This window comes from Doryrhamphus excisus, linkage group LG2, assembly GCF_037039965.1.
Source record: "Doryrhamphus excisus strain RoL-2023G ecotype Guam linkage group LG2, RoL_Dexc_Guam_v1.1, whole genome shotgun sequence".
In the NCBI taxonomy this organism is placed as follows: domain Eukaryota; kingdom Metazoa; phylum Chordata; class Actinopteri; order Syngnathiformes; family Syngnathidae; genus Doryrhamphus; species Doryrhamphus excisus.
In genome coordinates, this window is record NC_136358.1 from 5,952,990 (window position 1) to 5,970,108 (window position 17,119).

The following is a 17,119-nucleotide window of genomic DNA, read 5'->3' on the forward strand; positions in this document are numbered from 1 at the left end:
TTATGTAGTTACATTACTCAAGGGCGCGAAAACTACTACTCTCGAAATGTGACGGTTTTGTTTGTACCAGAATATAGTTTTCGTGCCAATTAAAATTCCCAATGTGTATCGTAGTTAAATGTGCTTTTCACAACATGATTATCAACCTTATATGAATGCATGGTATAACGCTTTTATTTTGAAGGTAGCTGTCCACATCCGATTTTGCCCGGCTTCCTGTTGCTGGCTGAAACTGACTGTTTATTACCCAGTCTGCAGGACTCCTCCGTGAAGTTTTCTTTCTTTTTTTTCCACTTTAGAAGGAAGAAATGACTTTGCACCGGGGAACTTAAGTTGGTTTATTGTTTACCAGCGTGCTTCCCGCAAAGTTTGTCACCATGAGAAGCAGGAGCAACTCGGGCGTGAAATTGGACAACTATGCGCGGATAGTGCAGCAAACTATCCTGCAGCACCAAGTGAGTATTCAATTATTGTAGTATCACATAATAATAAAGTCAAATAACCGCTTTACTCTTACTTCTGCTGCAATATCAATTGAAAGTGAAGTAAACAGATGTTACGCAAGGCTTTTGTGCTACTCAAGGAAATTACCGTATATGAGAAGAATCTCCACAGGGATTGGTTAAAAAAAAAGTAAATGTTGCAGGAGCAGCCAAGTTTTGTCCATACTAATTAATATTCTGACAGCAAAAGCCCCTTTGATGCAGTAGTAAAACAGTGCAAGTGCCTTCAGTGTGACTTCAGGTGGTTTGAGCACAAGCACAGATGGTGGAACAAGGTGGGGAAAAAAGTGTCATTGAAAAAAAACAGGACTAATGAAAGAAACCAAAGCAGAGCACACTATTTTCCAGTTGAATGCAAAAGACAACCATAACATTCAGCTTGTCTTGTACAGGAAAAGTCTTTTTGTCCTAATAGATTTGATTAGATTAGATTAGATTAGATTCAACTTTATTGTTATTGCTCATGTCACTGGTACAGGGCAACAAAATGCAGTTAGCATCCAACCAGAAGTGCAATTTAAGTACCTTAGTAGTAAGTAAATGTAGAAAAAAAATGGACAGATCTATGTAAGAAACTATAACAGGGTATGACTATAATACAGTGAGGATATGTACAGGGATATAAATGACTATAATATGGCTATTGTAGATTATAGAGATTATAAACAGTATGGATGTGACAATATATAATAACAGTAATATGTACAGTATTGCAATGAAGTGACTAGAGTATGGTTATTGCAGATTATATAAATTATAAACAGTATGATCTATGAATGCAACAAGATATTACAGTAATATGTACAATAGTGCAATGAAGTAGTGCAATGAAGTGATTACAGATGTCTCACGCTTCACAGGATCCGGTCACAGGCCTTCTACCGGGTAGCAGCGACCAGCCGGATGCTTGGGTCCGAGACAATGTTTACAGCATCTTGTCTGTGTGGGCCCTCAGCCTAGCCTACAGGAAGAACGCTGACAGGGATGAAGATAAAGCGAAAGCCTACGAACTGGAGCAAGTATGTGTGTTTATTTTTGTGAATATGTTCTTTTTATGGATAACTAACCATTTTCATGGCTGTCTGCAGAGTGTAGTGAAGTTAATGAGAGGAATTCTGCAGAGCATAATGAGGCAGGTATGTTGGCTTGTATTTTTACTACTTTGATGTACAGGAAGAGGTCCTGATGAAAGCTAAAACCGCATCCTATGTCATCCCACAGCTGGATAAAGTGGAGAAATTCAAGTATAGTCGCAGTACGTCTGACTCACTCCACGCCAAATACAACACCAGGACCTGCAGCACCGTGGTCGGGGATGACCAGTGGGGTCACCTGCAAGTGGACGCCACCTCGCTCTTTCTGCTCTTTCTCGCCCAGATGACGGCTTCTGGTACAGATTCCTGGTGTTTTTGTCTTCCAATTTGGAATGATGTTGACTCTACTGTGTGCGTTAGGTCTTCATATCGTTTACACCCAGGATGAAGTGGATGTGGTGCAAAACCTAATGTTCTACATTGAGGCAGCTTACAAAGTGGCAGTAAGTGAAGAGTTTTGTGTGTTTTATATTTCAAGAGTGTCTCACTAACTGTGTACATCCCTCTGTGACTGCTCACAGGATTATGGGATGTGGGAAAGAGGGGACAAAACCAACCAGGGAATCACAGAAATAAACGCCAGCTCCATAGGCACTGCCAAGGTAATCAACCGTGCGGTTAGAAATACATCAGAGTGGAGAGACGTTCCCTTCCTGAAAGTCAGAACTGCTTCTCATGTTTCAAATCTGGGTTAACGATATCCAGCCGCTTCATTGACCTTTAAGATGCCTCTTCAATGACCTGCACTCAGGAGTCAAACTCAAGGAAGGAATTGGTGTCCTTTTCCCCCTACAAAGTACAAACTTATATAACAGAGTGGAGGTCACAGCGAGCGTTGTCCTTTGCCTTGTGGCTGTCAGGAGAGATCGGGTTCCCCGTGTCTTACAAGAACACACACGCTCACAAATGCACAGTGGCTAAATTAAGACATTGGGAATCAGGTCCCGTTTATGTTGACTTTATGCGACTGACATAGACCTCAGCGGTTGTGGAAACGAGCCATGCTTGATTATTAACACAAGGGGGAATTCTTGGGTGATGAAGGAATTTTGAACCGACTTTGTTGACATTTTTTCCTCCCGTTTGTCCATTTTAATTTTTGCTTTTCTGTGTGTCTTTTCAATGTTCATTCATTCATTTTCTACCGCTTTTTCCTCACGAGGGTCGTGGGGGGTGCTGGAGCCTATCCCAGCTGTCTTTGGGCGAGAGGCGGGGTACACCCTGGACTGGTCGCCAGCCAATCACAGGGCACATATAGACAAACAACCATTCACACTCACATTCATACCTATGGACAATTTGGAGTGGCCAATTAACCTAGCATGTTTTTGGAATGTGGGAGGAAACCGGAGTACCCGGAGAAAACCTACAACAAACATGCAAACTCCACACAGAGATGGCCGAGGGTGGAATTGAACCCTGGTCTGCGCGCTAACCACTAGACCGCCGTGCCGCCTCGCCTTTTCAATGTGATATTGTATGTATATTCTTATCTATTTGCTTTGGTAGAATTTTTGTTTTGTTTTGACTACAATGACGATGAAGCTTTTATCGATGCGCAAATATTTCTTCTGCTGGCTAAAAAAATAATAGAACTGATGCATTTGATAGCCATTGTATTGCAATCCAGGTTAATATTGCCATGTTTTTATTTGGAAACTTACTTTGCACTGAACAGGAATTCATTGTGTGCACTTTTTAATGCTGTGTAACTCAACTGTTATGTTGTTGATGTTGTTTCAAGCAGCTGAGCGATGACATTAACAATACTACAACAAATCTTGGCATAAATGGACCGATTTTCCATAAAAATGAACCCCATGTTGCCAAAAGTCATGTCAACATCAACTTAAGCGGGCATTTTGTATTAATTAAAAGGACACTTCAGTTTTTACTTGTTGGCTGCTCTTGTTTTGACACTATATATGCAAAAATTATCCCCACATTTTATCTTCCAGGCAGCTCTGGAGGCACTAGATGACCTCAACCTCTTTGGAGCCAAAGGTGGACCTGGATCAGTGGTCCACGCTCTGGCTGACGACATCCAGCACTGCCAGGTAGCCTGGGATCAAATCCACACATTTACTGTATATGTGTCAACTTTATTTTCTCACTCCCACTTTCTTCATCAGTCCATCCTGACATCCATGCTCCCCAGAGCATCCATTTCCAAAGAGGTGGATGCCGGTGTCCTGGCAATAATCTCCTATCCTGCGTTTGCCGTGGAGGACATGAATATTGTTAACATGACAAAGGAGGAGATCATCTCCAAGCTGCAGGTGCCCACAGATGACTATCAGGTGTGGTTCTAATAAGGAACCCTGTGCAACTTTGCCTAATTGTCTGTGTCTCCTCAGGGTAGGTACGGCTGCTGCAGATTCCTCCGAGATGGACACAAAACTCCCAAAGAGGTCAGTGACGTCCATGGGAAAGCCAGGTTAGAATTTGATCACCCTAATGTTGCTATTCTTTTGTCCCTCTCAGGATCCCAATCGTTTATATTACGAGTCGGCTGAGTTGAAGTTGTTTGAGAACATTGAATGTGAGTGGCCGCTCTTCTGGACTTACCTCATCTTGGATGGAATTTTCATCAACAGCCCCGAGCAGGTAGGAATTTGTAAATGAGTCAGTCTGTGTTTATACCTGCCATCCTGGTGGTCAATCCTTCCAGGTCCAGGAGTATCAGGAGGCCCTGGAAGGTATTCTGATCAAGCAGAAGGATGGAATACGACTGCTACCCGAGCTCTACAGTGTCCCACCAGATAAGGTTTCACTTTTGAAACCTAATTTGATCAAATAGTTTTACTTAATAATTTCAACAAGTTTCCAATAGGTCCAGGAGGAGTACATGAATCCTCACACAGTGGAGAGAATTCCGATGGGAAAGTGTCCCCTGAAGTGGGGGCAGTCGCTCTACATCCTGGGAAAACTTCTTTCTGAGGTGATGGTCACTTTTAGATTATTTGCTTTGACCGTGATCTCATTGGACGCCATTTATTACATTTATTACAAAGAGCAACTATTGCATTGCTTTAAAGCAGGGGTCTCAAACTCAATTTACCTGGGGGCCACTGGAGCTAGGGTCTGGGCAAGGCTGGGCCGCATCAGGTTTTCCAACAAAAAAAAAAAAAACGCACTTATTAAAAACAGAAAAATATACAAACTTTTTCAGTGCTTTGGTTCCGATTTTCTACAATAAAAGCTCTGATAAAACATTCCACTGTTCTCAAATATCTTAATTTTTATTTTTTTGCACAAAATAAGATGAAAAATAAATAAACAAATCAAGAATAAAGAAAATCAATCAATCAGTAATAAATAAATATAATAATAATAATAAAACGGCAAATAATAAAAACTTAAGAAACCACATATAGTTGGTGGGTAGACAAATGATTTTTTTCAGATTAAAATGAACAAAGCATTATTAGAGCCCTGTAGACATGACAAAACACGACTATAGTCACATTTATACTCTTTTTATTTACAACATATTGCGCAACTGCAGGGTCTTGAGACACATGCTAACTCGCAAACTAGAGAGCTAGCGACCTAAACGGTAGCCTTCAAATTCCCTTTAAACTTAAAAGGCCAAAAACTTACCACTTCCACACGGATAGGGAGGATAACTATTAACAGTTATTTAACCTTTAACATGAACATTAATCAAACGTAATAATTTTTTCTGGGTACATGATACCATACAGCGTCCATATCAAACTTGCGCGGGCCGCACTAACATTAAACTTTCATATCAAGGCGGGGGCCATAAACTAGTGTCCTGCGGGCCACATTTGGCCCGCGGGCCGCATGTTTGAGACCACTGCTCTAAAGGCTTTGCAACATTTGGCTTGGAATGATGTAAACAGGGCTGTTACTGTACCGCATGGCAGATCATGGACAAAAAAAAGTGACAAAATAAGTGCAGTTGTCAACAATGCCCCTCACTTTAGATTATTTGCTTTGATCGTGATCTCATTGGTATATCCCATTTATTACATTGAAAGTGATTTCTTTTTTCCCAGGGTTTTCTCGCCCCTGGAGAGATCGACCCACTGAACCGCCGCTTCTCCACCATCCCCAAGCCAGATGTGGTGGTGCAAGGTGAGGGCCTGGCATTGAGTAAGTTCATCGGCTACATACTGTGACATAATATCCCATCTCCGCAGTATCCATTCTGGCTGAGACAGAGGAGATCAAAGAGCTGCTCTCGAAAAACGGCATCGATGTGGAAACGGTGGCCGACATTCATCCCATCCATGTGCAGCCCTCAAGGGTCCTCAGCCACATCTACGCCCGACTCGGTAACGTGCCCGGAAAAAAAGTTTTGAAAAAGTATAAAGACAGAACAACTGGACATCGTTGCTTCACCAGGTCGGAACCCGAGGCTCGGTTTGACGGGACGGCCCTACAGAAGAATCGGCGTGTTGGGAACCTCCAAGTTCTACACCATTAGGAACACAATCTTCTCATTCACGCCTCAGGTGTGTTGTCATCAAGAGTCATGTGTTGTTCTTGGACAAATGAAGTAACGAGCCATCCCATCGGTCCACAGTTCCTGGACCACCAGCAGTTCTATCTGGCGTTAGATAATAAAATGATAGTGGAGATGCTGAGAACAGAAATTTCCTACCTGTCATCTAGATGGAGGATGACAGGAAGGCCCACTGTCACGTTCCCCATCTCGCAGACGATGCTGAGTCAGTATACTGAGATGGTTACTCATATTTTGATCGTGCTGTTTTTAGCATTGTCCTTTTGTCTTCAGCTGAAGACCACACAAACCTGGACCCTGCTGTGCTGGCAACGCTGAACAAGCTACAGGATGGCTACTATGGAGGAGCAAGGTGGGATGAGATTCACAAATTAGCAAACAATTATCCTTATTTTTTGTCATACGAATTTTCTCAATTCACAACATATGTTAAGCACGTATTATATGCGTGGACTAGCGTCATTATGCCCAATTCCTTGGTGTTTTCCAGTTTCATTCCAGCTCATTGTGGCAGTGAGAAACTATTACACTTTCCCACTGATGTTCCCCGTTCAGGATCCAGACAGGGAAGTTGTCGGAGTTCTTGACCACCTCCTGTTTCGCTCACCTCAGCTTTTTGGATGGTAAGGCCTCAGGCAGCATGGGCCATGACGAGGAGTATAATGGTGATGATGATGCAGGTGACGTCGAGGGATACGTGCATGAGTTGCGCAATGACGATGGTAAGGAAACGACAGAGGATGGATGGAGAACGGGTAGCTTCTGTGTTCTTTTAACCGTATTTATTCCCTCTCCTTAATGAATTAATAACTTAATAAACTTAATAAATGACCACCCTGATCCCATCCTCTTTCAGCCGGCATGATGGCAGCACCAGAAGGACTGACTTTTAATCACATCGTCATTTGTATGGAAGTCTGTGACAAGAAAATTACATTGTATTGGTAAATTACATGTATTGGTGCTCCGATTATTACAGGACAATTTCTATGAAAAAGTACATTTAAAAGTACATAATCGGCCAATACCTTTTAATGCTGATCACCAAAACCTTTCTTTCATATGATGCAGGCATTTGGTGGAAAATGCAGACAAATCGGCCAATCTCAATCATGGATGATTGGTATCACAATTTGCCACTTCAAACCCTGATCAGAGCACCACTAGAAAAAATGTTTTGCATCTTTTTGCTGTTCTTGGCTGTTAAAAAAGCAACTATTGCATTGCTTTAAAGCAGGGGTCTCAAACTCAATTTACCTGGGGGCCACTGGAGCTAGGGTCTGGGCAAGGCTGGGCCGCATCAGGTTTTCCCCCCAAAAAAACAAAAAAACGCATTTATTAAAAACATAAAAATATACAAAGTTTTTCAGTGCTTTGGTTGCGATTTTCTACAATAAAAGCTCTGATAAAACATTCCACTTAATTTTTTTTTCTGCACAAAATAAGATGAAAAATAAATAAACAAATCAAGAATAAAGAAAATCAATCAATCAGTAATAAATATAATAATAATAATAAAACGGCAAATAATAAAAACTTAAGAAACCACATATAGTTGGTGGGTAGACAAATGATTTTTTTCAGATTAAAATGAACAAAGCATTATTAGAGCCCTGTAGACATGACAAAACACGACTATAGTCACATTTATACTTTTTTTATTTACAACATATTGCGCAACTGCAGGGTCTTGAGACACATGCTAACTCGCAAACTAGAGAGCTAGCGACCTAAACGGTAGCCTTCAAGTTATTTCCTTTAAACTTAAATAGGCAAAAACTTACCACTTCCACACGGAGACGGAGGATAACTATCAACAGTTATTTAACCTTTAACATGAACATTAATCAAACGTAATAATTTTTTCTGGGTACATGATACCATACAGCATCCATATCAAACTTGCGCGGGCCGCACTAACATTAAACTTTCATATCAAGGCGGGGGCCTCAAACTAGTGTCCTGCGGGTCATATTTGGCCCGAGGGCCGCGTGTTTGTGACCACTGGTTTAAAGGCTTTGCAACATTTGGCTTGGAATGATGTCAACAAGGCTGTTACTGTACCGCATGGCAGATCATGGACAAAAAAAAATGACAAACTAAGTGCAGTTGTCAACAATGCCCCTCCCCGCAGAGGCTGATGACCTTGCCCAGTACCTGGACCACCTCTTGGCACACGCAGCACCCAAGAAACCCAAACCCCAGGCAGGTGGGCTGGGGAAGTTCAAGGCCGTGGCCACCAAAACAAAAGAGATGGTGACGCTGATGAACAAAGCCCAGGACCTCAACGTGCAAGGTGGGTGGAGCTGTCATGTGGATTCAGGTTAGAATTCCCAAACATCCTAAACAGGCTTTTCTTTTTCCAGATGTCAATATGTACCTGCCCAATAAGCTGTTTCGTTCCTGTCAGCCATCACTCAATCTGAATCTTCCAGACTCTTCCGTACTTGCAGAGACTCAGGTCGGTTTTTTTTTTGTGAGTTGTGAGTCCACCAACGAGACATCCCTCATCCTGTGATGCCAGGTCCCAGAGGTGACAGTGACCCAAAGTGGCGTGCCTCGGGATGCCAGCGGAGCCATCGAATATGATGCCCTAGCTCAGCTCCTGAAAGACACACGGAGTCTGCAGGATCAAGCCGACATCCTCTACATCCTCTTCAAGGACAAGTCAGATTCTCTCCTTTTAATGTCGTAAATAGACTGATTAGGTCCTTACTTAAAAACCTCAAACACAGGGGCATGGAGTGGGACACACGTCTGCACGGTAAAGGCCCCACGGTGCGTTTGCTGCTCACTGACTTGTATGAGAAGGCCGGCGAGCTGAAGGACTGGGGTCTGATCAGAATGATCTCTGGAATACTGAAGAAGAAAGTGGAGGAGTTGGACTCGGTAGGGAACGTAGAGAATGGAATTTAGACTGATTAAAAAAAATAATTATTATTATATTATTTTTATTATTATATTTTCTTTTTTCTTTTTCTTTATTTTGTATTTTGTATTTTGTATTTTTATTTTTTTATTTTGTATTTTTTATTTTTTATTTTTTATTTTTTATTTTTTATTTTTTATTTTTTATTTATTTTTTATTTTTTATTTTTATTTTTTTATTTTTTTTATTTTTTTTTTTATTTTTATATATAATTATTTATAATTATTAAATGTGGCAGCAAGAACCCAGCAGTTGTTCTCTGATTGGCTGTGATCTTTCCACAGGCTTGCTCTGACCTGCTGGCCCACCAGAAGCACCTGACTGTGGGACTTCCACCTGAGCCCCGAGAGAAGACTATCACCGCTCCCATCCCTCCAGACCAGCTGGCGGCGCTCATTGACGAGGCCAGCGACAACAACATCAGCGTGGCCATACTCACGCAGGTGAGCACGACATCCATCACATCACCCCTGGTCTCCATCACCACTCCTTTCACCCTGACTCCTAATCCTCAGGAGATCATGGTGTACCTGGCGATGAGCATCAGGACACAGCCTGACTTGTTCAGTGAAATGTTCCGGCTCCGCATAGGGCTAATCATCCAAGTCATGGCTACAGAACTCGCTCAGTCGCTGAATTGCTCCGGTAAATACTACAGAAAACTTCATTCATTCATTCATTTTCTACCGCTTTTCCTCAAAAGGGTTGCGGGGGGTGCTGGAGCCTATCCCAGCTATCTTTGGGCGGGAGGCGGGGCAAAGCTTATTAAATCCTACTCCTCCACCTGTAACTGTTACATTTGTTCACTTCCTGCTTTCATAATATATTTTTATTTTTATTTTTATTTTTATTTTTATTTTTATTTTTATTTTTATTTTTATTTTTATTTTTATTTTTATTTTTATTTTTATTTTTATTTTTATTTTTATTTTTATTTTTATTTTTATTTTTATTTTTATTTTTATTTTTATTTTTATTTTTATTTTTATTCATTTTCTACCGCTTTTCCTCATGAGGGTCGCGGGGGGTGCTGGAGCCTACATATACATATAGACAAACAACCATTCACACTCACATTCATACCTATGGACAATTTGTAGTGGCCAATTAACCTAGCATGTTTTTGGAATGTGGGAGGAAACCGGAATACCCGGAGAAAACCCACGCATGCACGGGGAGATGGCCGAGGGTGGCTACAGAAAACTTTTATTTTGAAAATGTTGCGCTCTTTCACTTCAATGTGTATGTCTTTAGGGGAAGAGGCCACCGAGAGCCTGATGAGTCTGAGCCCCTCGGAGCTGAAGAACCTCCTCCACCACATCCTAAGCGGCAAGGAGTTTGGTGTGCAGCGCAGCGGTCTGTCCACTCATCAAATTCCACCTTTTTTTTGTGTGTTGCAATGTCGTCACCACGCGACTCTTTTGCTCTTTCTGTCCTCTGCAGGGCGAGACACAGATGCTGGCGTCAGTCCCGCCATTTCCATTCATCACCTTGGCAATGTGGGCGCCACCAAGAGCGAGAGGGCTGGAATCAGCAAGCTCAAGAGCGACATGAAAATGGTAGGCAATAAACATTATTATCAGTATTAGGATTATAGCCGCAGCATACTTTAACCTATTGATCTATGCACAGACTTTATGGAAAAACCGGCATAAAACATTCCTCAGGCATTTAATAGACTAAAATGGCCTAACATTTGGGATGAAAGCATATCTTTTTTTTCCAGCTGGAGCACAGGATGTCTCTAACGGGGCTCAGTAAGGTGACGATGCCGTGTTTGGGTGCTAATTCACTGTCTTTAATCCTGGGGCGGTGGGAGGCAAATTGGTGGAATGGGTGGTAGGAATGAAGTAAATCTATTGAGTTCACCTGTAATTATAATTATAATTGCTTAATTGGAAAGTGATATTGCAACATGGCTGTTTTGTGGAGTGTAATCAGCATGATTCATTCATGTTGTTGTGTTTGTAGGTGGAGCATCGGTCCTCCTTGACCGACCCTTTTCAGGTGACTTCCCCAAAATGAACGCGGAGAGGAGAGGCATTTAATGATGATGATTTTATGATAAGATATGAGGTTTAATGAGAGGTTGTTTTTGTTGCAGGCGGATCGTAGAGTATCTTTGACAGACGCAGTCAAGGTGACTGTCTTCATACGAAGACATCTCATTTGGTTGGATGTCATACACTCTTAAAAATGATGGGTTGTTTTTTTTAACCCAACCGCTGGGTTGAGCCTGTTGGGTCATTTAATTGGGTAATTTTTATTGAATTGGGTATTTCGCTGGGTTATCTCTGTTGGGTGCTAAGTTATTTGTTGCTGGTTTGGGATTTCCATTATATAAAAATAAAAATAAAAATAAAAATAAAAATAAAAATAAAAATAAAAATAAAAATAAAAATAAAAATAAAAATAAAAATAAAAATAAAAATAAAAATAAAAATAAAAATAAATTAAAATACAAAAAAATACAAACAAATTAAAATACAAAAAAATACAAACAAATTAAAATACAAAAAAATACAAACAAATTAAAATACAAAAAAATACAAACAAATTAAAATACAAAAAAATACAAACAAATTAAAATACAAAAAATACAAACAAATTAAAATACAAATACAAAAAATACAAACAAATTAAAATACAAATACAAAAAATACAAACAAATTAAAATACAAATACAAAAAAATACAAACAAATTAAAATACAAATACAAAAAAATACAAACAAATTAAAATACAAATACAAAAAAATACAAACAAATTAAAATACAAATACAAAAAAATACAAACAAATTAAAATACAAATACAAAAAAATACAAACAAATTAAAATACAAATACAAAAAATAAAAATACAAAAAATACAAAGAATAAAAATACAAAAAATAAAAATACAAAAAATAAAAATACAAAAAAAAAAATACAAAAAATAAAAATACAAAAAATACAAAGAATAAAAATACAAAAAATAAAAAATACAAAGAATAAAAATACAAAAAATACAAAGAATAAAAATACAAAAAATACAAAGAATAAAAATACAAAAAAAATACTACAAATAAAAATACAAAAAAATAAAAATAAAATATATAGTATATTGGCAACCCAATTTGCTGGCTTGAAATAACCCAGCAGTGCAGTAAATATGAACCCAGCGTTGGGTCATATGAACAACCCAATTGTTGGGTTTAGATAACCAACCCAACTTGTTGGGTTAAAATAACGTAACGCGAGGTTGCTCCAATATTTAACCAGCGCTGGGTTGGGAAACAACCCATATTGGGTTGTTTTTAACCCAGCATTTTTAAGAGTGTAGTGCAGTGAATAAGACACATGCTTCCAACAGCATTAAAATGTAGATTTCTCAAATAAACTTATCATAGTGCCTCCACTGGGATCCAATATCATTTTAAGAGCAGAATAGTGCATCTTTAATCTTGAAATCTTGGTTGCATTCAAACTTTTCCAGTCCTAAAAAGTGTTTCTTCTCTCCTATAGCCGGAGCAGAGTGTAACATCCCCTCGCAAGGTGATGAAATCTCAACATCAGTGTTGAATTCCCGCATCAATTCTCTGCTTGCTCCAATCAGCTTCATACAGTTTTGTTTGTTTACCTTCGATGTCCTGATATTTTCCATAGACGTCCTTAATTGAATTGCGTCTGGCTGTGTTTTGCATAAGTATTATTATGTTTCATGTTGATTCCTGCATATTGTGCCTGTGTCACCTCTCAGAGCCTCCGATCTCACTCGCTGGACATCGACAACATCGAGTCAGGGGTAAAGTATCTTTTTTTTTTGTTCTTAATGGTGTTGTTATGGTGACACTTTTTTTTCCAAGTATGACTTGAAGGGGGGGGCGGCACGGCGGTCTAGTGGTTAGCGCGCAGACCTCACAGCTAGGAGACCAGGGTTCAATTCCACCCTCGGCCATCTCTGTGTGGAGTTTGCATGTTCTCCCTGTACATGCGTGGGTTTTCTCCGGGTACTCCGGTTTCCTCCCACATTCCAAAAACATGCTAGGTTAATTGGCGACTCCAAATTGTCCATAGGTATGAATGTGAGTGTGAATGGTTGTTTGTCTATATGTGCCCTGTGATTGGCTGGCCACCAGTCCAGGGTGTACCTCGCCTCTCGCCCGAAGACAGCTGGGATAGGCTCCAGCACCCCCGCGACCCTCGTGAGGAAAAGCGGTAGAAAATGAATGAATGACTTGAAGGGGAATGTCAAGCTTCTCAGCAGCTCATCCATCTTTCTTTTCCCGCTTCAGAGGTATAGACTTCCCTCCATTGAGTCGCTGGACATTCCAGAGAGCATCTCGGTGGCAAAGGACACCAGACATGGACAGTGGCTGCGGAGGAGGCGCCTGGATGGCTCACTCAACCGAGTACCTATCGGGTTCTACCAGAAAGTCTGGAAGATTCTGCAGAAAGTGAGTTGGCACGCTCACATTTAAAGATTCCGTCATCTTTTGAACATGAATTAAGATTTTAGGAGTCGGTTGTGGTCTCTTTTGTTTAAATAAACTGTCAATGTTGTTTTTCAGTGTCACGGTTTGTCCATCGAGGGCTTCGTCCTTCCTTCATCTACCACCAGAGAGGTCTTGACTCATTACCATTTGATTAATTTTTTAGGGAGGGGTTGTGATCCGAGGTTTGACCACTTTTCTGCTTGCCCCCAGATGACGCCCGGCGAGATCAAGTTTTCCGTCCACGTGGAGACGGTGCTGAACCGCGTCCCGCAGCCCGAATACCGCCAGCTGCTGGTGGAGGCTATCTTGGTGCTCACCATGCTGTCTGACGTCGACATCCCCAGCATTGGTTCCATCATCCACGTCGAGAAGATCGTGCAGCTAGCCAACGACATGTTCTGCAAGGACCAGGTTAGATTACCTTACCTACCCCTGCTCTTCATCATCCTGGCCTTGCTTTATCTTCTTCATTTATCCCTTCAGAGGGACCTTGGAGCGGAGGAACACATCCTGGAACGCGATCCGTCCACCGGCGTGTGCAGACTGCTGTATGACAGCGCCCCGAGCGGCCGCTTTGGGAGCATGACCTACCTCACCAAGGCGGTGGCGGTGTACGTGCAAGACTTCCTGCCCAGCGGCTCGTGTGCCGTGCAGTGAGTTTTAAGTTTAATGTACTAAGTTCCTGTTTAGCATCCTGTTCTTGTGGCCTACCAGTACCTTTATTTGGTCACGAGTCTGGTGCTAACACGTCCTTGCTTGAAACCACATGCTGAAACATGGTCAAACACTGATTTAGTTTATTGTTTTATTTATTTTACAGTTAGTAAATAAGTGGCTTCATTCTTATGTCATTTGTTTAATTTTAACGATTAATTCATCTTTAAAAAGGTAGTTTTTACAGTTGTGTGTGAGAAGTGATGGGAGCTGATTTTGTGTTATTGGGATATTAATTCTTGGAAGCTGAGTGTATGCGTATATTTGTCAAGGTTACTTATGAATGTAGTGTTTCTTTTCATATATACAGAACAAATATTTTTCATGAGCTGAACTCAAGTACACAAATATTGTTAATGAATAATTCATAAATTCATCCACCTCCCATGTGTGGCATACCAACAAGTCGATTTGATAGCATTCATGCTGGAGCCTATCTCAGCTGTCTTCGGGCGAGAGGCGGAGAGCCAGCCAATCACAGGGCACATATAGACAAACAACCATTCACACTCACATTCATACCAATTCATACAATTTGGAGTCACCAATTAACCTAGCATGTTTTTGGAATGTGGGAGGAAACCGGAGTACCCGGAGAAAACCCACGCATGCACGGGGAGAACATGCAAACTCCACACAGAGATGGCCGAGGGTGGAATTGGAACCCTGGTCTCCAAGCTGTGAGGTCTGCACGCTAACCACTTGACCGCCATGCCGCCCGATTTGATAGCATGATTATCAGAAAACTAGTCAGTATGATGCATGACCATTTGTCCATTTGGTTACATATCCGGTGAGTATGCTGGCCATGCAAGTTTTCAGCTTCCAGGAATTGTGTACTGATCCTTGCAACATGGGGCTGAATGGCAAAACATGGGCCATTCATACACAACCATCACTTCATAAATGTTGCAACATGTTAAATAATGCACAGCCCCATTTTACACTCATACAGTTAAACTGCACATTTGGGAGTGGTCTTTTATTATGGCCAACCTATGGCACACCTATGCAATAATCATTCATTCATAATCTATTTATCTTGATCTGCCACAACTGTGAGGTGGATGAATTATGAATGCTCACTAACACAGATATAGACAATTTGTCGACTATATTTCAAAGAGATAAGCCTTTTGTGTTTATGCAAAAATTACATCTTTGAATTTAGCTCATGAAAAACGGCGCTAAAACAACAACGTATTGTGTTTATGTTTTTGTTGAGTGTAGTCGTGGCTTTGAGTTGTTGAAAAACTCACATTGGTGCTGATTGTTGGGATACAGCTCTAAAAAAAAAGCAATAAAATGAAGTATTTCGGAAAACGTTTGAGACAATTTGAGCATTTCTTACAAACGGTTGTCCATTGTTCTTTACAATGCTCAATACAATGAAACAAGAAAAAAAAACATGAAAAATAGCACAAGAGTTGATATGATGACGCTAATGATAATAATATATTTTGTTCTCTATAACAAAGCTTTCACGGTCTTTTGCGCTATTAAAAAATAATATATACAGCCGTCCCTCGCTGCATCACAGTTCAAAGATTGCTCTTTCACTCTATTGCATAAAAAATATTAATAATAAATAAATATATAATATCTGTTTTGTGACTATGATCCATTATTCGTCAAAAAATGTTGAAAAACAAGTCTTGTCTGGGCAGTAGGTGTCAGTAATGTTCCAATGATGAGACATTACCTTACATTACATTGCCTTCACTTTCCTGTATGGAGTCAGCAATGGTCCAACATAACGTAGTGGGGGAAAAATTTTTTATCCTCACATTCTGTGTGGAAATGGTAATTTTTTGGCTTCTTACTTCCTCCTTCTTTCCTACTCGGTTTCAAAATGTTTTTAAAGGGACCCATTATGCTCATTTTTCTGCTCTTTGTATTGAGTTGTGGACTCCTATAGAGCAGCTTGATAGCTCGCACAGAAAGCTTTCCAGAGCTTCCAGAATCTGTACCTATTCCAGCTGTATTTCCTTGACTTTCCAAAACGGTCTGTTTTAATTTATTCTACTCAGAAGGTGTAATGACAGAAAGTGGCCAACAGATGACACCAATTCGGTTTGTACAGTCATCAATGACACCAAGCTAATCAATTGAAAGGCTAATTTTTTAATTTTTCTTTTTTATGTATTTATTTATTTTATTTATTTATGTTTATATTGTAATAAAGCCAGTTAAATGGCATTGAGTTGGCATTTGAGACAAAAATTTTTTTTTTTGCTGAGCTAAAAAAACATCTGATAGACGAGCAAACAGACAAGAATAAACACAGCCTTGAGACTATTGATCTGTACCTTTCCCAGTACGGGCATGTCAACACACGTGCACTTCACATTAGGTACACTTGCACAATACACTTGCCCTTCTAAATACAATAAACCATTGAAATATTTATATAGTAATATTTTGTTCTTATCATTTATCATGATTTTGTATTATTTTATATGGATTTTTAAATGTAATTACATAATAATACTTTCTGATGCACATGCAATTCATTAAGCGCAATTCAAATCATTCATTAATTTTCTACCGCTTTTCCTCACGAGGGTCGCGGGGGTGCTGGAGCCTATCCCAGCTGTCTTCGGGCGAGAGGCGGGGTACACCCTGGACTGGTCGCCAGCCAATCACAGGGCACATATAGACAAACAACCATTCACACTCACATTCATACCTATGGACAATTAGGAGTCGCCAATTAACCTAGCATGTTTTTGGAATGTGGGAGGAAACCGGAGTACCCGGAGAAAACCCACACATCCACAGGGAGAACATGCAAAACTCCACACAGAGATGGCCGAGGGTGGAATTGAACCCTGGTCTCCTAGCTGTAAGGTCTGCGCGCTAACCACTCGACCACCGTGCCGCCCTCACATCTAAATTATATTCACAAAAC

The 17,119-nt window shown here is 40.4% G+C and overlaps 1 protein-coding gene across 4 annotated transcripts; it reads left to right on the plus strand.

Annotated features, from left to right (window-relative positions):
- The first annotated feature begins 224 nt into the window (after positions 1 to 224).
- Positions 225 to 14,728, plus strand: phka1a (phosphorylase kinase, alpha 1a (muscle)). 4 transcript variants are annotated; one of them, XM_058066974.2, is made up of 36 exons: positions 225 to 455; positions 1,364 to 1,522; positions 1,592 to 1,639; positions 1,725 to 1,893; positions 1,958 to 2,040; positions 2,119 to 2,199; positions 3,556 to 3,654; positions 3,730 to 3,876; positions 3,955 to 4,008; positions 4,082 to 4,204; positions 4,269 to 4,364; positions 4,431 to 4,538; positions 5,623 to 5,701; positions 5,767 to 5,901; positions 5,972 to 6,081; positions 6,153 to 6,297; positions 6,366 to 6,444; positions 6,648 to 6,715; positions 6,773 to 6,814; positions 8,227 to 8,388; positions 8,459 to 8,553; positions 8,617 to 8,759; positions 8,828 to 8,981; positions 9,306 to 9,464; positions 9,537 to 9,666; positions 10,276 to 10,377; positions 10,465 to 10,580; positions 10,748 to 10,783; positions 10,993 to 11,028; positions 11,126 to 11,161; positions 12,524 to 12,553; positions 12,759 to 12,803; positions 13,294 to 13,455; positions 13,570 to 13,623; positions 13,705 to 13,905; positions 13,978 to 14,728. In XM_058066974.2, the coding sequence occupies exons 1-36, from the start codon at positions 378 to 380 to the stop codon at positions 14,149 to 14,151; spliced, it is 3,738 nt and encodes a 1,245-aa protein (XP_057922957.2). In that variant the 5' UTR covers positions 225 to 377; the 3' UTR covers positions 14,152 to 14,728. The 4 variants fall into 4 exon arrangements, with proteins under 4 accessions (XP_057922957.2, XP_078652788.1, XP_057922955.2 ...); XM_078796662.1 differs by having other exon boundaries at positions 6,648 to 6,814; XM_058066972.2 differs by lacking the exon at positions 10,748 to 10,783 and having other exon boundaries at positions 6,648 to 6,814.
- The last annotated feature ends 2,391 nt before the right edge of the window (positions 14,729 to 17,119 follow it).